The 25,262-nt window shown below is 42.2% G+C and overlaps 1 protein-coding gene across 1 annotated transcript; it reads left to right on the forward strand.

The window, feature by feature from the left end:
• Positions 1 to 2,714: 2,714 nt before the first annotated feature.
• RINT1 (RAD50 interactor 1) lies at positions 2,715 to 24,630 on the forward strand. Its single transcript, XM_065412056.1, has 15 exons — positions 2,715 to 2,807; positions 5,528 to 5,620; positions 6,552 to 6,747; positions 6,996 to 7,237; positions 8,027 to 8,200; positions 8,278 to 8,427; positions 9,391 to 9,547; positions 11,500 to 11,610; positions 12,858 to 13,083; positions 15,452 to 15,589; positions 16,451 to 16,650; positions 18,480 to 18,694; positions 22,793 to 22,973; positions 23,068 to 23,186; positions 24,336 to 24,630. Exons 3-15 carry the CDS (start codon positions 6,571 to 6,573, stop codon positions 24,550 to 24,552), a joined length of 2,307 nt encoding a protein of 768 aa, XP_065268128.1. The 5' UTR covers positions 2,715 to 2,807; positions 5,528 to 5,620; positions 6,552 to 6,570; the 3' UTR covers positions 24,553 to 24,630.
• The last annotated feature ends 632 nt before the right edge of the window (positions 24,631 to 25,262 follow it).

A 25,262-nucleotide genomic window follows, 5' to 3' on the forward strand; every position in this document is an offset into this window, starting at 1 on the left:
ACCTATTTATCATTGTGGGTGACATATGCAGCCGTTTTATGTGGGCCCCATCCATGCCATCAATATGCTACCTGTATGGCCCTGACGATGTCACATGGGCTGCAGCTGTGTGCTGATTGGGCCACAAACGGCCCATGGGCCTTGGGTTGAGAACCACTGATGTAGGTGAAATGAGACAATCACTACGCTCTTGAATGAAGTCAAACAGGAAAATGATAAAAGACAAAAACACCACATCACCTGTAGGTGAAAACTTTTCACAAAACAATCACTCTATATCTCACTTGTCAGTCCTCACCTCAAAGGAAAGCTGCACAAGACACTCAAAAGATAAGCCTGAGAGCTTAAATTAATAATTTTGCTAGACAGTAAAACTCATGGACTGAATAGAGACAAGAGTTAGGAATAGAATCAACTAAGTCTCTATCCTCTGATGCTATGCAATATTTCAATTGCTTTCAATTGGCCATTCTTGTATGTAGGGGAAGTACTTTACCTTAATGCTGTTTTCCTGTTTTGTTGAGTTATAGAGTTAGAGGTTTACAATGCAAACACTCAATATACATTTATACCCTGGGTTGTAGAGATTATAAATTAGATTAATACTTGCAGCATCCTACAAGCATTTTATAAAGTCTAAACAGCATCTGAGGATGCTAACACATGAGTAAACAAGCCTGTTTCCAGCTATGCAATTGTAACTGTTCAGTGAGGCCTGGGGCCTTGGCATGAGCTGGTACCTGATCTGCCAGCGTCACAGTACCTGTAAAAATTAATATAAACATTTTTTTTCTTCCTCTCGGGTGTAAGGAGCATTGACTCTGCTCATATATCTCAGCCTGTCTTGAAATATGTTTTTTTATTGATGCAGAAATTTAGGTAATGCATTTGATTCATATTTATATGCCAGTTTGGGCTTTTATACCATCAGTGTGTAGATCCGTTATTACAAATATTCTTGACCTAAATTGGTCACTGGAAAATTAACTGTCAGCTTTATATTGATACCTTTTTTTCTCTCTCTCAGGAAAGACCATTTTGTTTCTTCACATTTTTTTCAGATCAGGAGATCATTAAAATAATAGATGCATTTTTTAAATGTGGTAGCTTATGAGTTTATTTCATTATCTTCAGTCATATTTATCCCATTCTGCTACTTTACATATATTAATGACAACATTTAAAAGTATGGTTGTCTAAAGTTAAGCGTCCTAAGTAGCCTGATTTCTCAGTTGCTGGTTACCCAGAATTGCCTATGTAGACAATGGGAAATGAGGGAACTCTGCCATTATTGATCCAGCCAAACTGAAAACAGATCTATTATGCTAGTCCTGTACAAATAATAGTAAACAAATCTAAATCCAAAATAAGTATTTAAAATATAGGGCATTAATCTGTCCTAGACTAAATTATTAGAGGGCAGATTCTCCACCCTGCCCATTTTTTTCATTGTGTCGTGGACTGGCTCCAGAAGCCTCTTGCAGCTCTCTTAACCTCAGCAGTGGAGCAGTTTAATTTACAACTGTGGTGAAACAGGCATATTGGGGCTCCACTTCACGCACCTCCTTCCTTCACTTGCTAAGCTGACTCTGCCCTCTGCATGAGAACCATCTGCTAGCATTCTCCATATACTCCCTCCAGCCATTCTGAGGCCACTTTGTGACACTTCCACCATGCACAGTGGCCGCAATGAACTGGAGAATCTGAGTCTTAAAACTTTCAGCTATTTTCTGCTCGTAAAGGCCCCATATACCATGGTCTCATGCTGTTTTACCTCTTTCTGGAGCCTGTTTTTTCCCTCCTCCCCCACCTATTGTTGCATTTTGATGTGCTGGATCTGGAGGTGGTGCAGATCCTTTTGGATGCCAGGTGAGTTCCTTGGGTCTGGAAGAATCTGTTTTTTATATTATTTTTGGCTCCTCTGTGTGCCAAGTCCCCTGTGGTAAATATAGAGAACCCAGCTGTGCCTCAGTTTCCTGCATCTGTAATAATAGTGCTCGGCCCTTGCATGGAGAATTGCACCCACCCTTTTCTGAAACCATAAGAATGGCTATACTGGGTCAGACCAATGGTCCATCTAGCTCAGCGTCCTGTCTTCCAACAAGGCCTGTGCCTGATGTTTCAAACGGAATGACCAGAACAGGGCAATTTATTGAGTGATCCATCCCATCATTTAGTCCCAACTTTTGGCACTCAGAGGTTTATAGACACCCAGAGCATGGGGATGTGTCCCTGACCGTCTTGGCTAATAGCCACTGATGTACCTATCTTGCATGAACTTACCTATTGTTTGTGGTGAGCTGTAGCCGGGAACCGGTTGTTAAATTTAGAAGCCCTTTTAGAACCGGTTGTCCCGGTTCTAAAAGGGATTTTAAATTTAACACAATCTCTGGCAGCTCCCTGCCCTGCCCCCGGCCCAAGCTCACCTAGCTCCGCCTCCTCCCCTGACGCTCCCCCCGCCTTCTCCTCCCCTGCTTCGGGGCTTCCTGCAGGTGGGCGGGGGTGGGGCGCGAGGAGGGCTCTAGGCGCCGCGCCGCGCTCCCCGACTCCGGCCGCGCAGAAGCAACCTTTAGCCGCGCGCATGCGCTTTCTTCTGTAGCAGGGATGGCATCACGTGACCCTGATGGGTGGGACAGAGCCGAGGGTACGTTACAGTCTCCCTCTTTCCTCCCACTTCTCGCGGGACTCGGAGCAACTTCGGGATTTTCCGTTGCGCTGGGCTGGCAGGTGGCAGAGCTGAGGGGGCGGGGCAGAGCCCCAGGCGCTCGGCGGTGGGTGAATAATTCGCGTCTGTTCCTGCCGTAACGGTAAGCGGCCTCGTTCAGTCCAGGCCGGCCGCTGGTGCCCGCTCCCGACGCCGGCGTGTGAGGGGCCTCAGCTCGCGGCAGGCTGAGCGGGGTGCGGGGGGCCTACCAAGGAGAGGGGCTGGCTGCTAGGTGCCATGGCAACGCTAACAGCGTGTGGGGCCTAGGCGACTGCGGCAGGCAGGCTGAGGAGACCCCGGGACTCCCTCGGGCGCAGGGGTCCAGGCTGCTGCTGGCCGCGGAGATCTGTTCCCCCGTCTGCCCCGCTCTGTGGTGGGGGCTGAGGGGTGAGCAACCGCCTCGCCTGCTGCAGGGGGAGGAGCAGCTCCCCCCAGGCGAGCAGTAGGTGGGGAGATAGTGGTCTCCAGGGATGCCGTGGGCTGTCTTGGGGAGCTAGGGTTGCCAACTGTCTAATTGCACAAACCCAAACATCCTGCCCCTCCCCAAGGCCACATCCCTGCCCTGCCCCTTCTCCGATGCCCTGCCTCCAGCCTCCCACCCTCTTCCTCACCTTCACTGGGCTGGGGCTGGGGTGTGGAAGGGGGCTGGGGCGGAGGGTTGGGGGTGCAGACAGTGGGAAGGAGTTTGGGTGCAGGAGGGGGCTCAGGGCTGGGGTGCGGGCTGTGAGAGGGAGTTTGGGTGTAAGAGGGTGCTGGGGCAGGGGGTTGCGGTGCGGGAGGGGTACAGGCTGTGGCCGGGCGGCGCTTATTTCCTGGAAGCGGCAGCATGTCCGGCAGTGGCTCCTAGGCTCACGGGTGGCCAGGCGGCTCTGTGGGCTGCTCCTACCTGCAAGCACCGCCCCTGCAGTTCCCATTGGTTGCGGTCCCCCATTCCTGGCAATGGGCGCTGCGGAGTCAGTGCTCGGGGGGTGGGAGAGAGACCCCCCCTGGCCGCACCTCCTCCTAGGAGCCGCTGCCGGACATGTTGCTGCGTCTGGGAGTGGCTTTAGCCCTGCTGCAACGCTGGACTTTAGCTGCCTAAAATCTCCTGAATTGGCTTCAGTAGCCTCCGGGAGATTGAGCCCAATTCTGGGAGACTCCCAGCCAAACAGGGAGGGTTGGCAACCCTACAGGTGGCATGGCACATCCTGATTGTGCTTGAACTGCTCTGCTAGCAATAGGTTGTTATGACTTGCTAAGGGCTTGTTTAAGTTATGTTGCTCAAGGGTGTAAAAAAACTGCCTCCCCCTCCGAGCGACGTAACTTACATTGACTTAAAGCAGTGTCAGCAACGCCCTATGTTGACGGGAGAGTATCTCCCGTAGACATAGCTTCTCCCTCTCATTGAAGTGGAGTAATTAAGTTGACAGCTGATTTAGCACGTCTTCGCCACACATGCTAAATCGACTGCAGTGGTGGCCAGTTTAGCGTGGTAGTGAAGACAAGCCCTGAGACTGGCCTATGTTGCTTAGCTCAACATCATACATTGTACACTAGGGCAGTGGTTCTCAACCAGGGGTCTGGAGCCCACTGGGGGCTGCGAGTAGGTTTCAGGGGGTCCGCCAAGCAGGGCTGGCATTAGACCTGCTGGGGCCCAGTGCAGAAAGCCAAAGCCCCACCACTTGGGGTGGAAGCCCAGGGCTCCAAGTCTTGCCACCTGGGGCTGAAGCCTGAGCAACTTAGCTTCGCAAGGCCCCTGTGGCATGGGGTGCTGGGCAGTTGCACTGCTTGTTATCCCTTAATGCTGGCCCTGGCTTTTATATGCAGAAAAACAGTTGTGGCATAGGTGGGCTGTGGAGTTTTTATAGCATGGGGGGGGGGGGGGGTTGGGGCTCAGAAGAAAAAGGTTGAGAACCTCTGCACTAGGGGAGTGTAAATACCCTGGGCCTCATAGTCCTGAGTCCAGAAGACAGTGCTTTCTTTGGCCTGGTCCAAGCTGGTGACATTTTGTTTTGAGTGAAAGGTGCACTTCTTCGACTTGCTTTTACTATTATGCCCATAGCACAGGGTGGTGGTGGTGTTGTAGTTTTATATGTATTATTTAATGTCTACTAGTCCTAGTCATGGACCTGGCTGCTATTATGCTAGGTGTTACACAAATGCAGAATAAAAAGATAGACCCATGGCTTTTGGGGGATGGGATTTTAAGTATAAGATAAACAGTAGATGGACAGGGGACTGCAAGGCAACATTGAGACAGTATTGGTCAGCATGATAGGCATTGGTCTCAACAGACCAGCAGCCTAACAGTGGTCAATTTTTTGTAGTCCTCATAGCAGGTGAGAGTTTGAAGGAGAATAAATAGTTTTGCAGATGTTTGTCTATGTACAATAAAATATTTTTAAAAAACACAATTTCTCCTTGGAGGCCCACCACATATGACAGATGTTAGTCACGACAGACATTAGTCATGGTGCTCAGTGCACTTCTGAAAGATGCTCAGATAGTTTGGTGATAAGGGCCATATGAGAGCATGAATAGAATATTTACTGTAACTCAGTTTCTTAAGCCAGTAGTTTATTAATAATCCTTCCCTAAGGAAAAAATCCTCTCTCTTGGAGAGTCTTTATGTGTAGCATAGAACCCCTTTCATTTTTGATGTGGGCAACAAGCAATGAAGGTGCGAATCTCTTAATAAATTACTAATAGATTCATAAAAAGGGGATACTACCTTGAAATGTAGTTCATTGGAAAAAAATGTAAGGAATGTCAGTTCCTACACCTTCCCTTGATTTACCTGCCAATTTTTATGGTGTTACAAGTACATTTTCCTACTTTTAAAAGGTTTTTCTCTTTTGCCTGTTGCTGTGTGCGGGACCCACACATAAAAGGAAACAAGAAATAATTGAATACACAGAACACTGTCAACTACACAAGGTAAACTGGAACGAGATATTTCGTTAATCTCTTTCGTGTATTTGTTATAAAAAGAGTAAAAATTTTCAAACTGAAATAAGTTCTTAAATTGGTAGTGTTCCTTTAACTGCTTGTTCATATAGTTTTAAATCTGCTTTTTGATGTTGGAATGATAACTTGCTTCAGAGTTCAGATAAAGTTTTAAAAGCATATTAATGCATTTAAAACTTATTTTATTTTTTGAAGATGGTTGGATCGGGGAGTTGGATCTTAATCTGATCAAACACTTAACTAATTTGATTTTATTTTCTTCACATATCTATATCCTCCCAGTTCCTGACTTTCCTGGCCACTGACAAAGCTGTAGGCCAGGAGGTGCTGCTTCCAAAGCAAAGATTTAAGATGATCAGCTCATTTCAGCACATTTGATAATTTATGGGAATTTTCTTCTTTTGTATGTCTCTGAAATGCTGTCTGTCAACACATCATGTGCTGCTTTGTGTGCAGTTTGCCACTGTATACTTTGCTAGTGATGGCATACCTGCCATTTAAAAGTGCTGGAGCCTTTTTACTACCTGTAGGGCTGAGGCAAGTCCTCTGTACATTTTCAAGTATTTTTATATATACCATCTAGCACAGACATAAAAACATTGAATTAGCTTTAGAAAAATGTATGGTAGTGGAAATGAAAGCTGACTGACTTCTCTGGGTAGCAGACATGTTTCAGTTCTGTTGAGTGATGGGCACGATGTCCCCAGCAGAGTGTATAATAGTGTGTCATACTTTGCATACGTAGGCCCTGGTTCTCCAAAGGCTTATGCATGTGGCTATCTTTATGCATGTGAGTAGTTGAATGGAACATAGTATTTTCAGTTGCCCCATTCCACATGAAGGTCCATGGTAGTTGATAGTGCTGTGTGGGTGGTGGCTAACTACAGACTCTTTAACTCAGTTCTGCAGGTGATGAAAACATGGCAGCCATTAATGTTGGAAGGGAACAAGTCACTAGAGACCCAGATCGCTGTGACATCCCTTACTATGTAGCTGAATTTGTTGAAAGAGAAGTTGGAACTGACCTTAATTGTCTAAGGAAACTTGGCAAACTTATAGAGGAGCTATCAGAAAATAAAAAGCAATTAGAGGAACAGGTAAGCATTCTGTTAGTTATTTCTCAACTCCTTGAAATATTAAAAATATACCACCAATTACATGCATCTAATTACATCAGCACATTTTGATAACATCCTACACAATGTTGTAAGCTAAGCTGTCATTTTCTGATTTTCTGTTACGCTTTACTATGCATGGAGATCTGTAAAAGATCACATTTGTTTAATCATTGAAAGAGGGGTCTTAGTACTTGTATGTCAGATGTATTACTCCTCCCTAAATACAGGTACTTACAGTTTCATCAGAAGTCCCCAAAAGAATTCAGAATGCCTTAAAGAGTGCAGAGGATTCTAAGAAGTCTCTTAGTCAGCTCCTGGAGGAAGAAACTGTTTTATTTGATTCAATTAATAGCCACCTATTGACAGCCCAGCCATGGATGGAGGATCTTGGTGTACTGATTAGTCAAATAGAAGAGGTTGAACGACACCTTGCTTATCTAAAATGGATTTCACAAATAGAAGAGTTAAGGTAAAATAGGCCCACCTGGACTTCTAAGTATCTTTTTCCTGCAGTCTTGTTTAGGGCTTAGGTGGTGGTAAACAAATTTGAGACATTTTTGGAGTTGTAAATCTATATTTTTAAATGCAAACAGTTATAACCCTTGTTAATTCACCTACTGACTAAAAATTCATACCTAATTTTGATCTGCCATTGCTTTCATTTGCAACTAAATTTGGTGATTACTATATTTTGGATATGGGAATAAAAGGGATCGTAGCTTACCATGTAATCTGAAAGATGCACCTCTAATAGCGTTTGTCAGCGTTAGATAGTGAAGATACAGGATTTATATTTTTTTTGACACATAACTGTACAGAGTCTAATAATACTGAAATAAGGTGTTTGAGCAGAAAAAGATGCATTTGCATTATGTAGGTTGACATCTCTTTATTTTTATCGTTTTGGTGAGAATAAAACATTTATCTAAAAAGTTATTTAAATGAGTTGCACTGCAGATTTGAAAACACTTAGTTTCTCATCAAGAGCTATCCTCTTGTTCTTCAGTAGTGCACCCTCAACATAGGTAGCAAGAGGCATGGACCAGAAATCTAGGTATCTCAGGTAGCAGTGCACAGCACTAACTGCAAGGTCACCTAGCTGCCGACCTGGAAAATATTTTATATTAACCCCCCCCCTCCCAATTGCTTTATTTGCTTTCATTATACAGTAAGACAGGTAAATAATGAACTATTCTCAGTGTTGCTAAAAATTGCCTCAGTGCATTCTAGTCATGATTTTGCTTTATATATTTTATAGTGATAATATTCAGCAGTATCTCATGACCAACAATGTGCCAGAGGCAGCTACTACTCTGGCATCCATGGCAGAATTGGATATTAAGCTTCAGGAGTCGTCTTGTTCTCATCTTCTTACTTTTGTGAGGTCTACTGTTAAGTTCTGGCATAAAATTCTTAAGGACAAACTGTCAAGGTAGGAAATGCATCATAGTTCTTTCATCTTTGCATTGTATCGTTGATTCATGTTGATGTATATGTTTTCTATTACAGTGATTTTGAGGAAATATTAACTCACCTTCATTGGCCATTTGTTGGGCCACCACAGTCTCAGGTTTTTGGCCTTGCTGCACCGGCTAATGTTCCAGAAATATATAATAATTTGGAGACTCTGTTTTCTCAGCTTCTGAAATTGCAAACATCGTATCCTTTTTGAATTAATGTCTTATATTCACAGGGAATTTCAGTAAGAATAATGAACAAACTTAAGAGATGCCCACTCCAAAGAAGAAATGTGTGATAGTCATCCAGTGTACTGATTATTTTAAATCATTGTTAAGCTGGACATTTCTCACTAAGGGTGAAGTAGGTTTGCGGGTTTAGTATTTCTATGTTAATTTTTTTCTTTTAATAAAACAAGTAAGTACCCAGTTAACAATACTAGAAATTGTTTGCCAATAGAAAAAGTGTAGCTTTGGCAGCAGCAATGCTGTGCCAACCACGATTCTAGTGGACTCACATCTGGGGAAGTGAGGAAGATAGTTTAACCTTCATGCTATTCAGTCCTTGGGCCCTCTGGCAAGATTACCCACAAAGGTGAAAATTGTGGTGGTACATTTGCCTGTTCCCTGGAACTGGACTGAGACCACTAATATTTTTCACATAAGCCATTGAGCAGCCCTCAGATGGTAAAAACAGCTTTTGATCTCTGCCAGTTTGGGTCACATACAAATCAGAGACTAAGAAGCTCTTGTTTTGCATTACTAATAATCTGAGTTTTTGCTTCTCCATTTCAGTATAGTAATGACAAGTCTGTGTGTGTGTCTATGGGAGGATAGGACAACCCACATTTGTCTTGGCAATCCTGACTAGAGGTGATTTTTTTTGTAAACCAAATTGACTGACTGCTGCTATCACAAATCAGTTGTAATCAGCCTGTTATATTAAACACAAGTTTAATGTTGAAGTATTCTAAATATAGAAATAGTTTTCATTGCAGGTTTTTGATAATTTTATAGTATGTGTAGTGACTGCAGTAAAGAAAGGGGACTATAGAAATGGAATGTAACATTTCTTAGCTGTCTCAAGTTATGATGTTGAGAATTCAGTACTTCTATAACAATGATCTACCAATAAAATATTTTACCTTTGACTCTTAAACCTTAGAGATGAATTACTAACTAAACCAAAACAACTGCCAGAGAAGTATTCTCTGCCTCCATCACCACCTATTATCCTTCCAATGCAAATCATGCTGAACTCTCTTCAGAAAAGATTCAAGTATCATTTTACTGGGAATAGACAAACTAATGTTTTAAGCAAGGTATGGGGAAAACATTTCTTGATTTACTTTTAATTGCAGTACTTAACAAAAAAAACCCAACCCTTTTTATATAAAACATACATTGCTGTAGTAAAGTTGTGGCCCAAATATTGCTCTCTGCATGGAGGACCTTGGGCTTGTATGTGTATGGAGGTGAAAAAACACTTGAAGACCCTCCACAAGTCCTACCCCCTGCTTGGCAAAGTGCTGCACTGCAGAGATTCCCTGGCAATGGGATATTCCTCCGTTGCACCTGCCAAATCCCTTTGTTGGGGCGGGGGGCACTGAAGCCGGCCCTATTGCAGCCTTGGGTAGACTCCACAGCCTGAGAAGGATGGATTCATTTCTCTTCGTCCCTATGGAAAATCCCTTTTACCAGTCCTGGCTACTTAAGTTTGTGTGTAAAAGGGAGTGAATTTGGTCATGTGATAGCATTTTTATTATTCCTATATTTACAGGTGTTAGACTCTGCATTAAAATAGGCTCTTGGTTTAAAATCTAACTGACAATGGCTTGGGACTATAATTAGTTTTCGGCTTTAATTTAATTAATTTAAATAAAAAAAAACAAAAAACTTACATTAAATTGCAGATGTCTAATCCTCCCCTCCCCCCAAATGTGGAAATGTGTGTGCGCGCACATTAAATGCCCTCAAAGTTTGGTGGCTTTCATCGGGGGTTAAAATACGGGTGCATTTTTATAAGAATGTTTCCTTTTTCTTTTTGTTCTAATACAACTGCGTCAGTCTGAAAAGTTGATATTTAGCATGTATATAAACTGCTTGTAGTAACAAAGTTTTAAGGTTAATCTGTGTGGTTGCATGTAACATTTTTGGGTAAACTAAATACATTTCACCTTGGCATTAGTTCCCAAACTATTTCACTGGTGGTCTGTGAAGGGCTAGTTGCATTTTTTAATTACTTCTACAGGGTTTTCATTACTTCTACTGGAAACTAGGAGGAGCCACCGGCATAGCTGTTTCCAGTAGGGGAGGATGCTACATAAAAGGATGATGAGGGCAACTGGCCTCTCGGTCAGCTTCATTCTCAGTGGTGTGTCCTTTCCCTATCAGCCAGAAGAGGCATATGCAGTGGAGAGGGAGAGGAGACAGTGGGTGTGGTGACAGAGCAATATGTGTAGGAAAGAGAATAATAGAGCAAATGGAAGGAGAGATAAATGAAGAATAAAAGTAGGCAGCTTCTTTCCTTTTTTCAAAAAAGAGAGAACACTTACTGCATTAAAGATAGTACAAGTACACAAATGGTTCTCTGATGTTAATTTGCCATGTAAATAATTGCTTAGTTGCCATAGGGATGTTATGTGATCACAAATACAGAGAAGGTCCACGATTTAAAAAAATAATAAAATCCTTTTTTTGAGGGCTTTTGACCTACTGGGACAGAAAAAACAATGCTTTAAATTGAAAGCAATATATGTCCTCCATTTTTCCTCCCTTCCCACCCGAAGCCAAAACCCCTACCCAGGTTTTAAATGTTGCTGCTGTTGTAAAATAAACTGCTCTAAATTGCAAAATCCAATTTAAAGTTGGCATTCGTTAACTCTCCCCCCCCCCCCCCCCCAAATGCTTTTTCTGGTCATGCTTTGTAATCTTGCTACACTTATAAATAATTTATAAAGAGTTAACAGTGTTGAATAGATGTTAGAAGCATGTTACAGGCATGAGTAGAATGTGTTATGGATGGTTATAACAGTTGATTAACCATTTATTGAGACATCTAGTAACTTAACTCTTTATCACACTTTATTTTTAAAATGTACCCTTAATATAATCTTTCTGACTTGTCAGTAGTTATGTCCTTTTATGTTTCATATTTGTTTGTAGTGGGTATTGTAGGTGAAATCTATACTCCTGTTCATATATCAGTTGTTTTTTGGGTGGAGTTAACTTTAATGTTCTGGGTGTTTTTGCTTTTTTCTTTATTTTGTACAAGCCTGAGTGGTACCTAACCCAGGCACTCATGTGGATTGGAAATCACGCAAAATTCCTCGATGATAAAATCCAGCCAATATTGGACAAGGCAGGCTCTTCAGTCAATGCAAGGGTAAGCAAATATGTTACAATAACTCCTCACTTAAACAACGTTAACCGGGTTGACGTTGTTTTGTTATGTTGCTGATCTATTAGAGAACATGTTTGTTTAAAGTTGCGCAATATTCCCTTATGTTGTTTGGCAGCCGCCTGCTTTGTCCACTGCTTGCAGGAAGAGCAGCTGTTGGAGCTAGCTGGTGGGAGCTTGGAACCAGGGTGGGCTGGCAGCCCCCCTATCAGTTCCCCTAAGTTCCCTGTGCGGCAATTGCAGGGCAGTCCGGGTGTACCTCCTCCCAATGCCATGTGCTGCTCCTGCACTCTGCCTTGGAGCTGCTCCCAGGAGCCTCCTGCTTGCTGTGCAGGGGTAAGGGGGAAGAGGGGTGCTGATGTCAGGGTGTCCCCCTCCCCCTGCTTCTGTACCCCATCTCCACAGAGCAGGAGGGACATGACAGGATGAGGGAGCATGCTGGCAGCAGCTGCTCTCTCAACTTGCTGATCTACTAAAAAGGCAGTGTACTTAGAGTGGGGTCAGCACACTTAAAGGGACAATGCACTTGTCTGTCTCTCTCTCTGTGTGACACACACACACGCCCCCGGCACTTTGGAAAGTGGAGGGAGTGGTGCGCTCCAGTGGGATAGCGTGGGTTCATCATCACGTTCAGTTTCCGCAGGGAATGTTTGCAGCCACTGCCATGCGTCTATCATGTCTCCTCCCTCCATTCGTGCTGCCTTGTATAGTGTGAGGCTACATTAACAACAGTGTGTTAACCCTTGAGGACTCAGCCGAGTGCTAGTTCATCATTTAGCAGCAAGGCATTCCCTGGGAAATATCCCACCCTCTTCCACTCTCTGATTCCACCACCTCAACCAAGCTTCACAATCATAATTGCTGTGTACAATATTAAATTGTTTGCTTAAAACTTGTATGTCTTTTGTCTGGTGAAAAACATTTCCCTGGAACCTAACCCCTCTTATTAACATTAATTCTTATGGAGAAATTGGATTCGCTTAACATCGTTTTGCTTAAAGTAAAATTTTTTTAGGAACATAACTACAACGCTAAGCGAGGAGTTACTGTATGTGCAATTATATATACAGCCAAATTCTAGCTGTGGTGTAAGTAAGCACAACTTCATTAACCTTACTGAATTTGTGATGGGGCTGAAGTTAGTTCAGAAAGAGTTTTAAAAATGCATAAATATTAACAAATTTAACTTGCAGTTTCTGTCTACTTTGGTGACTTCTGTTTTTTTCTTGAAGCTTGAATTTTCCCGTGCTCTAGTAATGCTGATTTTGGAGAAGTTGGCTGCTGATATCCCTTGCCTATTGTATGACGATAATCTCTTTTGTCATCTCGTGGATGAGGTGCTTCTATTTGAAAGAGAGCTATACGCTACTCATGGATATCTCAGCAGCTTTCCCAGTTGCATGCATATTCTGTCAGAAGAAACCTGTTTTCAAAGGTGGCTAACTGTGGAAAGAAAATGTAAGATTTAATATGATTGGTTTTGTTTAGGCCTTCATATATTTTTCTTTAATCATGTAATACTTACTCTACAAATAGTTCCATTAAGTTAGGATGTCACATGAATAAAGGATATTAGATCAGCCCCCTGATTTTTATACAAGACTGTCCTGTTTAGTTTTAAGACAACACTTACTAATGCTACCATAATTGGTATGCTTGCTGCCCCTGGATTGTGGGGATTTATTCCTCAGATAACATGTCCATATTCTGTGTATGTGCCTGGGTGAAGGTGGATTTTTAAATTGATGGGATAAGTTAGGAAAGAAAAATATAGTAGAAAGAAAAAGAGGTTACTAATTTTTACGGAGAAGAGTAACAGGGAAAATAGAGACAGAAGTACAGGGGAGCAAGTAAAGGACACTATAGGGAGAAAGAGACACACCAAGATCTATTATAGGGGAAGAGAGAGTGGAGTGAGTGAAAGAAGCTATAAGAAAAGCAAGAGAGATGCAGGCTTGAATGCAGAAAAGGAGTTGGGTCCCCGGGAAAATCACTACAATACACACAGCCTGAGTTGGCACATATATAGTGAATAGGGAGAGATAGATGCTGTAGTCTGTATGGTAGGCAGGGATTGTCTAAACTAGAAAGGGAGATACTGACTAGAGATTTTGTGCTCAGCCCTGCCCCTTTTGCAGAGATAGGAGCCTAAGTTTGGGCTACAGGGAGTCTTCTGTTTCTACTTGCGATTCACAACCAGGAAATCTCTTTGGAGTTTCGTATCTTAGGCTGTTTTAGCAAGAAACTAGGAAGGGAGGACCACCTCCCTTATAACTTTTAGCCCAGTGATAAGGGTACTCACCTGGGATGTGGTAGACTCCTGGTTCAAGCCCTCCTTATGGGCTCTGGGATATTCTAATGTTCGGAGTCTCTCACTTTCCTGATGAAGCTGTTGCACTGTGGCTAAATATTTAGAGAGTCATGGCAAGGGGGAGTAGATCCTGGATCTCCCACATCCTCAGTGGATGTGCTAACCACGAGTCTATAGAGTCACTCATGCTTACACAGATGTGTGCGTGCATGCATGCTCTCCCCCTGCTCCAATGACTCTTTAAATATTCCACAGTGCAACAGCTTCAATAGGAGAGATTGACGAATTCCCCAAATCAGAATATCTTATAACCCAATGGTTAGAGCCCTCACCTGAGAATTGGCAGATTCCAGTTCAGATCTGTTCTTCCCTGCAGGTGGAGGGGGGACTTGTACTCATCTGGGAGACCCCCAGTTCCCTAACCAGTGGGCTAAAAGCTATTTTGGAGGCCTGTCTCGTCTCCCTTTCCCCCCATTCTCTTGTGTAAACTTTTGAGGTCCCAATCCAATAAGTATGCTCAGAAGTTGCCTACCAGATTGGGCCACTCAGGCAAGTTAGACAGGAGAACACCTCTTTTCCCCTGGTTTATGAATTGCTCTAAGGCTAATGTGGGAGATTAGCAGCAGCACACATGCACAGAAGCAGAACTTGTACTGAAAAAACATAGGCGCCCAGTGAGTTTGGGTGCTTACAGAGTTTCAATGGGAGTCTTGTGGATCCCATTGGTCCCAAAACTGGGACTTAGGCACCTAACTCCTTTTGTGCGTTCAGGCCATAGTAAATAAAGCTGATTGAATAGTGTTCAGTGAATATATTATTTGACTTCAAGAGTATTAGTCAAATATCTGTTATTGCAAAAGAATATTTGTACAACTTTAAAGGGCTATTATATTATTTGACAGACAGGTGAAATTCATTGGCAGATATATTTGTGTAGTAGGCTACATTTACATTTAAAAAGATAATTGAGTGAAAATGTTAAATGCAGTACCTAAAGGTTTTTTCCATTTAATTGCAGAGGTTTGGCTTTGGAGTACATGACAGCACAATGCTTTTCAGCTTGTTTTGTAGATTTAATCCTCAGGATAGTAGATGTTGGTAAATTTTCAAGCAGTGATGATGATAATAGTGTCTAAGTGTTGTATTGTAAAGAATAAGAACAGCTGAAATAGGCCATGAATTTTCTGACCCTCTTTTGGATAAAGGAAAAATACAGCTGTACAGGGTTGATGAGTACTTTAAAAATTATGATTAGTGATGATTTTCAATAAGCTAATTTTATATTGCTCTAACATACTTCATCTTAACTGAAGCAATTGATGTTTTAATTTGCAAATTTAAGAACTGTATTTTAGTCAGTGTTACTTTTTATTAAATCTTATATTTTAGGATTCTTAAGTTTATTTAAAAACGATAGTTTATTAGAATAAATTTTAAATACTTAAACTTGCTTTGGGGTTTACATAAGAAATATATGAATATTTAAATTATTAAACATTTTTGTGTGCCTGTCAGTTGCTCTTCAAAAGATGGACTCTCTACTTTCATCTGAAGCTGCCTGGGTATCGCAATATAAAGATATCACTGATGTAGATGAAATGAAAGTCCCAGACTGTGCTGAAACTTTTACGACTCTGTTACAGGTTATCACAGGTAATGATAAAATTTGAAACACTTCTTAAGGTGAATTCTCCTGAATACTTCAAGAACTATAATTCAATAAGAAAATATACATTAAAGTCAGTGGTTATGGAGTCCTCAAAGGAGTAAGAAGTAGAAATGTTGTTTGGTTTGCATTTTAACAAATAAATGGAATTCTTGTTGCCTTTTCCTTTGAACTTTAATGAATAATTCTAGAGATAATGATCAAACTTTTACATTTGTACTAATTTCTACAGTGATACACCTGATGATTACCATTAGAAATTTGTTTAAATTTGAAAGAAGATAAATTGAATTCATATTTGTTATTTATGTGTAAAAATTAAATAAAACAAGTCCTGTTATCTCTTTTGAGGGATTCAGCCCAGGGAATGGCTGAGTGACCAACAATGAATTCCTGAAAACGTAGATACTAACTAACTTTAGCCTTTCTACACTGTGAGTAAGAGCAGATGAACATCAAGGTGATTTTTATTTGAGTACTAAATGTGTATCTGTCACATCTTGTGGGAAGATTTCTGAGGTCCACCTAGTGTTAACAGACTGTTTTTCAAGTTTGCTTTCAATAAAAAAAAAAAAAATTAAAATTAAATGCTATAGTGAAATCAGTAAAACAACCATTTATTTAGGCCCCAGTCCTGCAGAGATTTACATATGTGCTTAACTTTATGCACTGTAAGTAGTCCCATTGACTTCAATGGGACTACTTTTAGGGTGTAAAATTAGGCATGCATGTAAGTCTTTGCAGGAGTGTGGCCTTAGTTGTGAGGCAAGCAAAATACTTACTTTTTTAAAAAAAGTTGCTGTTTTTATTTACTCTGGAAAATAAAATTTTTACAATTGTCTCTCCAGACAGGTATAAGAATCTTCCTACAGCATCTAGAAAACTACAGTTCTTGGAGTTACAAAAAGACTTAGTTGATGACTTCAGAATCCGGTTAACTCAAGTTATGAAGGAAGAGACTAGAGCTTCTTTAGGCTTCCGTTATTGTGCCATTCTTAATGCTGTTAACTATATAGCAACAGTATTAGCAGACTGGGCTGACAATGTTGTGAGTAATTATTGTTTTACATAAAGAAATAAACTAGCTTTGTCATGTGGTGCTCAACTAAAACCACTTCATTCATCTCAATATCTTTAAAATGCAGAATTAATCATGAGTCCTGAAAAACAGAACCAGATGTAAATTCTAATTCAGTGAAAGATGCTTAATTTAAGGATAAATTACTACTTATAATTTAAACAGTGCTTAAATACTGCCATTTTTGTGCACTGTATCAAAACACCTAAAGCAGACTAGTTTCCTGTAAACTGGCACTGCACCAGGGCCATTCTGCAGCATCTTGTTACATGGGAGACCACCTATGGATCCTATTCTGTTAACCCTTACATGAGTAGTCTGGTAGAAGTCAATGAGACTGCTCACGTGTAAGATTTGTAGGAGTGGTCACTTTCCCAGGAAACAGGGTGAATCTAGTAGGGGAAGGATTATTTCACCCATTATGTTTAGAGCTATACTTCATTCTTACAGCCAACAGTCCTCCTCCTCCTCCTACTTGTAGCCTACCACCTGCAGAATGCTCCGTTACCTGTAAAAAGAAAGCACCATTGTGTCACACTAACCTTAGCTAATTTTCTTGCCTCAGTCAGCCCAGGAAGCAAGAATCCCAGACTATGCTATACTCAGCAAACTAAAATGTATCTAAAACCTATAGTCAATATGCTAAATTTCCAGGTCAACCTATCTTTCTGGTTAATGATCCATTGCTTCTAAATATATGAGGATTTTAATTTTTAGGATTTTTTTCTGCTGAAGCATATTTGCTTGGTTTTTTTCTTCTTGCTCTTAAGTGTCTTTACCTAATGCCATAAGATATTACTTTCAGCACACATCTATGCACCTATAGTTGATAGTGAGTTGCTGATCCTTTATGTAAAATTGAGAAGCCAGACACATCTGACAGCCAGGTCTGTGTGGATTTGGCTAGCCATGAGAGTATGCTTTGTTTTACCTACCTACAAACCCTGATTCTATATTAGGGTCTGCTAGTGGAGACCTGTGCGGATCCCTATTAACCTCAGTGGGGCTCTCCATGGCCTCGGAGGTTTGCGGTAGTGTGTCCTAATTCAGAATCCAAGCCTGTTTCTGTATATTTAAGTATGCAACTTAATTAATGAATACCTGTTAAAATAAATGATTAACTAAAAAACTGGAAATGTTGAAATTCAGTGCTTAATATGCTAGATCTAACATGTATGTAGCCACTATCACCATAATATGAACACTTCCATTTAATTTTCTTTCTTTACAAAATTTAATTCAGAAACTTTTTTTTTAAGTTAAGGAAACATTTATTAAAATTTAAATGCTATCCAAGTCTTGTAGTTTTTTCTTAGTATGTTAAAAATAGAATGTCAGACTTTGCAGAAATCAGAGAATTGAGATTTTTGGGTAAAATTTTCAAAGCACCTAAGTCTCATTTTCAAAAGTGACTCAGGTAATTAATTAGAAGCCCAAAATTCCATTGAACTTCTGAAAATGGAATTTAGGAGCCTATGTCACTTAGGCCAGAAGAAAATTTGACCCTTCAGCTTGTGTTTTTTAAATTATTTTTTAGTACTATTGTGAAGTCAGATGGGATACAACAGCTTTCTATTTCCATCACTGGGTTTAAAACACTATACTCATTTGGGGACAATAGAATTACCAGACTTTTTTTTTTTAATCGCTTCTCTTTGAAAACAAATTGTTAGTTTATAAAAACCTTAGGGAAACACATTATCAGATGAAGCTATGCATATTAAAGTACAAATAAAAAGTTAACATGGTAGAAACCTTTTTGCTCTAGTATTTATATCCAAATCTGTTTGTTTCTGTAGTTCTTCTTGGAGCTTCAGCAGGCTGCGCTGGAGGTTTGTGCAGACAGTAATGCTCTCAGTAAGCTACAGCTAGGACAGTTAGCTTGTATGGAAAGCTCTGTCTTTGATGACATGATTAACCTCCTAGAACGCCTAAAACATGATATGTTGACCCGCCAAGTAGACCATGTCTTCAGGGAGGTCAAAGATGCTGCAAAACTGTACAAAAAAGAGAGGTGAGTCTTTGTGTTAATGTCTTCTAATAATTTGTTATAAAATGTTAAGACTTGGCAAAAAACTATCTAATGTAAAAATCCATTTCTATGAATGAAATGAGATAGATGTAAATTGTTTGGAAAGTGCTGCCTGTGGTATTTCTTCACAATTCTTTAAAAAAAAAAAAAAAATATGTTTTTAACTAGATTGTGCTTTTCTAAAGCACAGTCCTGCAAATAGTGGAGGCACACTGCAGCAGGACTCCCAGAAGAAATTCTTCTTCTTCGAGTGATTGCTCATGTGTATTCCACAGTAGGTGTGCGTGCTCGCCACGTGCACCGGTGCCGGAAGTTTTTCCCTTAGCAGTACCCGTAGTGGGGGAGCCCCGCTGCGACCCCTGGAGTGGCGCCTCTATATCGCGCCATAAAGGGGGCTGCGCGCTCCCCCCACCCTCAGTTCCTTCTTGCCACCAGTGAAGGTAGTCGGAACTTGTGCTCCAGCATTGCTGTAGCTTCTATCCTTGGTAGTACCTCGACTGTTACTAGTTTCTGCAGTTAGTAGCCTGGCCCGGGACATGCCATAGCTTCAAGTCGACGGTTCCTGTCCCGGTGCCTGCGGCCCCCGTGGGTCAAGGAAGACTCCGGCGACTCACTCCCAGGCGACCCTGACAACGGAGTGCAGGTCTGTCGCGGGCTACGGGAAGGCCCAGCGGATCGAGTAGAGACGTCGACCGCCGACCTGGCCGGTGAGGGCTGGTGAGCGCCCAACGGCGGCTTCCCTCGGGACCGGGGCCCCAGCTCGGGCGGCCCGCTCGGTTCTGGCGTGACGAGGATGTCACGCGCTGCCTGGGCTGCCTCCGGTGTTGACGGAACCCTCATCGTTGGGGAGGCACGTGCAGACGGGGCCGGACTACTCCGCTCCGCACGAGTCGGAGGCTTGGGTCCCGAGGGGGATCGTGGGCTGCCCAACTCGGGTCCGGCCTCACCCCTGTCCTTGTCTCGGCGCCGCTGGGTCTTGCCTTGCTTCTTGGCAGGGGAGCGGTGCCGACTGGTGGATGGGGCTTCGCTCCGTACCGAGGATGTGGTGCCCGGCGCCGGGGCCAATGCCGACTCCATAAGCAGGGCCCGGAGTCAGATTTTGCATTCGTGCTTAGTCCGGGGCTTGAAGGACTTACAGATTTTACACCGCTCACTTATGTGAGCCTTGCCCAGACAGCGAAGATACTCGGAGTGTGGATCGCTTCTGGGCATGGAATTGCGACAGGAGTCGCACGACTTGAAGCCTGGGGCTCGGGGCATGCCCCGGGCCAGGCTACTAACTGCAGAAACTAGTAACAGTCGAGGTACTACCAAGGATAGAAGCTACAGCAATGCTAGAGCACAAGTTCCGACTACCTTCACTGGCGGCAAGAAGGAACTGAGGGTGGGGGGAGCGCGCAGCCCCCATTATGGCGCGATATAGAGGCACCACTCCAGGGGTCGCAGCGGGGCTCCCCCACTACGGGTACTGCTAAGGGAAAAACTTCTGGCACCGGTGCATGTGGCAAGCACGCACACCTACTGTGGAATACATCTGAGCAACACATCTCGAAGAACGCCAGTTACAGAACAGGTAACTGTCCTTTGCTGACTCTTGTTATCTGACAATAATTGCTTCTTTGGGAATATTAAGGCTCAAGTGTGATAGGGCTTTAAGGGCTACCTCCATTTTCAAGAAGTCCTAATCATAGAATATCAGGGTTGGAAGGGACCTCAGGAGGTCATCTAGTCCAACCCCCTGCTCAAAGCAGGACCAATCCCCAACTAAATCATCCCAGCCAGGGCTTTGTCAAGCCTGACCTTAAAAACCTCGAAGGAAGGAGATTCCACCACCTCCCTAGGTAACCCATTCCAGTGTTTCACCACCCTCCTAGTGAAAAAGTTTTTCCTAATATCCAACCTAAACATCCCCCACTGCAACTTGAGACCATTACTCCTTGTTCTGTCATCTGGTACCACTGAGAACAGTCTAGATCCATCCTCTTTGGAACCCCCTTTCAGATAGTTGAAAGCAGCTATCAGATCCCCCCTCATTCTTCTCTTCTGCAGACTAAACAATCCCAGTCCCCTCTCCTCATAAGTCATGTGCTCCAGTCCCCTTCCTATTTGTTGCCCTCCGCTGGAATGTAATGGGTGGGGTTGACGGTTGGTCACCTAAGGGCAGGACAGTAGAGTTCAAACCGATGACCAGAGAGGCGAGAACAGGCATTGTGGGACACCTCCCGGAGGCCAATCTCTGTACTGTAATTGCCACCGTGTCTACACTGGCGCCGCAGGACTGTAGCCCCGGCGCAGAAAGCTCTACGTCTCGTAGGGTTTTTTTTTTTAATAGCGCTGCAACTGCACAGTTCTTGCGCACTAAGTGGCTTGGCAGTGTGTACACCTCAAAGCTGCTTTAGTGGTCAGAAACTTGCCAGAGTAGATGGGGCCGAAGGTGGAGATGAATTGGGCACGTCCCAGTTTTTCCAATAGTTCATCTGTGCGTAGCATTGGATAGTTCTCTGGGCGAGTTACAGCATTTAGCTTATGGTAGTCCATGCAAAAGCGGATTTCCCCATCTGGTTTGGGAACCAGAACCACTGGAGAGGCCCATGCACTCTCAGAGGGGCAGATTACACCCATCTGTAACACGTCCTTGATCTTCCTTTCTATCACGGTTTTCACTTGAGGACCCATCTGGTAGGGCTGGGCTCTAATTGGGTGAGCATCTGCTGTGTCAATGGAGTGGTACGCCTGTTCTGTCCATCCTGGGATGGCTGAAAACATTGGCACGAAGCTGGTGCACAGCTCCTAGATTTGCTGTCGCTGCTTATTCCCAAGGGTTATGGAAAGGCTCACCTCTTCTACGCCACCGTTCCTTTTACCTTCATAACAGACTCCTTCAGGCCACTCAGCGTTGTCTCTCTCTTGGGCTATAAGCTGGAGAACCTTGATTTCTGGGGAATAAAAGGGCTTTAGAGAGTTAACATGGTATACTTTAAGTTTTAGGGTAGGGTCCAGGAACGCTATGAGGTAATTAACAGCTCCCAGATGCTCTTGGACCATAAATGGCCCCTCCCATGACGCTTCCATCTTATTGGCCTGGAGTGCTTTCAGGACGATGACTTGGTCACCTACACTGAAGGAACACTCTCTGGCATGTTTATCATACCAGGCCTTTTGCTCTTGTTGAGCATCCTGTAGGTTTTCTCAAGCAAGGGCTAGAGAGTCTTTGAGGGTGTTTTGAAGGTTGGTTACAAAGTCCAAAATGTTAGTTCCTGGAGAAGATGTAACTCAGCCCCCCCCCCCCCCCCCCCCCCCCCCCCCCCCCGCATTGCTGCTTCACCAGCTGTAATGGCCCCTTAACTTTGTAGCCATAAACGAGTTCAAAGGGTGAAAACCCTAAACTGGGATGTGGTACAGCCCTGTAGGCAAAAAGCAACTGCTGCAACACTAGGTCCCAATCATTGGAGTGCTTATTCATGAATTTACATATCAAAAATGTAACTATGAATACTTGCTTCTGGGTAAAATTGGTAGGCCGCTTTCTAAAATAAATGCTCTTTTCTGATTTGTTTCTATGCATTTGGAGTTGTGTCCCCCTGTCCCTCCCCCCCAATTTCTGGTGTCCTAGCTTGCATTCCTTTAATTAAAATATAGCCTTGATATTATTAGGATACTTGCTGTATAGCAGGGGTTCTCAAACTGGAGGTTGGGACTCCTCAGGGGGTCACTAGGTTATTATATGGGGGGGGTCGCGAGCTGTCAGCCTGCACCCCAAACCCTGCTTTGCATCCAGCATTTATAATGGTGTTAAATATATAAAAAAGTGTTTTTAATTTATAAGAGGGGGTTGCACTCAGAGGCTTGCTACGTGAAAGGGGTCACCAGTACAAAAGTTTGAGAACCACTGGTGTAGAGTATTAATCCATAATGCAGACTGATCTTTTTTGGATATTTGAGAAAGTGGAGGGGTAGCCGAAACCTAAGAAAATTAAAAATGGATGAGATTGTGGACTTTTGAAAAAGATGAGCTTCATTGCTACTGCTTTTCTGTGAATAACTTTACTGTAACATCGTGTTGTACATCTGTTTCTTCAGGTGGTTATCTTTGCCATCCCAGGCAGAGCAGGCAGTAATGTCCTTATCCAGTACAGCTTGCCCACTGTTGTTGACATTAAGAGATCGTTTGCTGCAGTTAGAACAGCAGCTCTGTTACTTGCTGTTTAAAATCTTCTGGCAAATGCTTGCAGAGAAAGTGGATATGTTCATCTATCAAGAGGTAAGCATCTGCAGTTGTGATATGTGCTGTGACAATGAAAGTGCAATTGACTTACCTAAATTAACTTATTGCATCTGTTTGCATACATATGTAGGTAATTCTGGCTAATCACTTCAATGAAGGAGGAGCAGCACAACTTCAGTTTGATATGACTAGGAATCTTTTCCCTTTATTTTCCCACTATTGCAAAAGGCCAGAAAATTATTTCAAACAGTAAGTAAGCCAATTTCTAAAATATTAGTATTTCGGTAGCGAGTATCCAACTGATCATACCAAGTTCTTACATTGTGTATAAATCAGCATCTTTCATGGTTGCAGCTTGGATTAATTGGGTGAGAAATCTGTTAAAATTATGGTGTTGAAAGTGGAGAGAATCTGTACCACTACATCAGGTATGATCCTGCAGTTCATACTTAAGCAAAGCTCCCATTGTCTCTGTGGTTCTTACAGGTTAGCAGTGGATTGTTTGTTTGTTACACACAGACTTGCACTTTTAGGGAAAATTGGATGGTAAAGCATGTAAACAGCACAAGAAGCCATAGCAGGACAAACCATCAAGAAACAAGGACTAAGGGTGCAGTGCTGTGATTCCTACTAAGGCTAATTGCCCTACAAAGTCAAATAGGATTTCAGCCTGAATAGAGTGCAGGAGTGGGTCCAGAAATGTTTAAAGATGAAGGTGACACATTGGTACTACAATAATACTTAAATGGAAGATGCTTTATTTGTTGAGGCTTTTGAAGTACTTCTCCAACATTAAGCTTTACACTCCCTTCATGTGTATTATCCCCATTTATAATGGGAAAGTGTAGGCACAGAAAAGTACAGTTACAGGGCATCTTATTGCTTTTTGATGACTTCTGACAAGGAATGTGTTCAAATTTCAGCAGTTGTTACCTATATATCATACTTAAAAAAGAAAACAGTATACTGAATGAGAAGGTAGTTCATCTTGCTTTCCTGCTTAACTTTTTACCAGTATTAAAATGTGAAAAAGTATTGGCTTTTATTACTTTACTCCATGGGGAAACTAGAGTTTAAAAAAACAAATGCAAGGACCTGGGTAATTGGAAGCACTATATGTCAGAAATGGTGGTTATACTCACATTTGTCTTGTCTCACTGAAAACAATGAAGACATTAAGGTAGATGTCTACTATATATCTTGAAAGCTGTGGCTGCATTATCTTTTCAGTTCAGGTTTTGTCTTTTCAGCTATCCAGACAGGGGAGGTTATTCTTAGTATTTTGTTAATGGGATAAACAAAAAAAAACACAGACTAATATACTGTGTCCTGGCATGAAGTTGAAATGGGCACTCTTCATTTCAGGCAGTAAAATGTGTGTATTTTTTCCTCTTATAGCATAAAAGAAGCCTGCATTATCTTGAATCTAAATGTTGGCTCTGCCCTCCTTTTGAAAGATGCACTACATTCAGCCTCAGAAAATGGAACCATCTTGGATCCAAACCAGCCCTCTGCCACAGCAGTGTTAAATGAACTTGGAGTTTACAAATTAGCTCAACAGGATGTTGAGATTTTACTTAATTTGAGAACAAACTGGCCTAATATAAGAAAATAAGTAAAGATCTTCAAGGAAAATGGTTAGAAGTAAAATATCTGTTCTAGGTTATTTATCTGAATAAAAGTGAAGTCAAGCTATTACATTAGTATACTTTTATTGTATATTCGTTTAAAAAAAAAAAAAAAACCCCAAAAAACCAAACAAACCACTAGTACATCTTTGTAAAATGCTGACTTGATCTAGCCTTATGCCTTAATCTTTTTATAATTCAGATTATATGTTGTACATAGCCATTTTAAAACAGTTGAGATACTGAACTGGTTTCTAAGCTGGTATAGTTTAGTCAAATCTGTTTTAATCACGTTTAACTTTGCCTGTTTTGTAACTACCCCCAGCCTAGAGGCCTGTAGAGCACAGCAGGCTCAGATCTAGAGTGGAGAATGTGTTCCTTGTTGAATAGTGAGTGATCTGTTTAGTTGATGGCTGTAAGGCGATAATGGTTATGCTGAAGAAACTTTTATGGTTTAGAGTAATATGGAGTAAACTCTGGGTATATATGCTACTGCATTCAGTGGTAAACATTCCATTCAAATTGGTGCTTTCTCATTTTGGTATATGGACAGTTATGTACATAAATTCCCACACATGGACATTACATACATGAATGTGTGTGCAGGGGGTGTGGAATGAGGTGAAAGCATGTGTCCATGTTCTATTTTCTCTGATCATGCTAACTTTTAAAACTAAGTCCTGTTATGGAAACTTCA

Source organism: Emys orbicularis, chromosome 1 (assembly GCF_028017835.1).
Source record: "Emys orbicularis isolate rEmyOrb1 chromosome 1, rEmyOrb1.hap1, whole genome shotgun sequence".
NCBI lineage: Eukaryota > Metazoa > Chordata > Testudines > Emydidae > Emys > Emys orbicularis.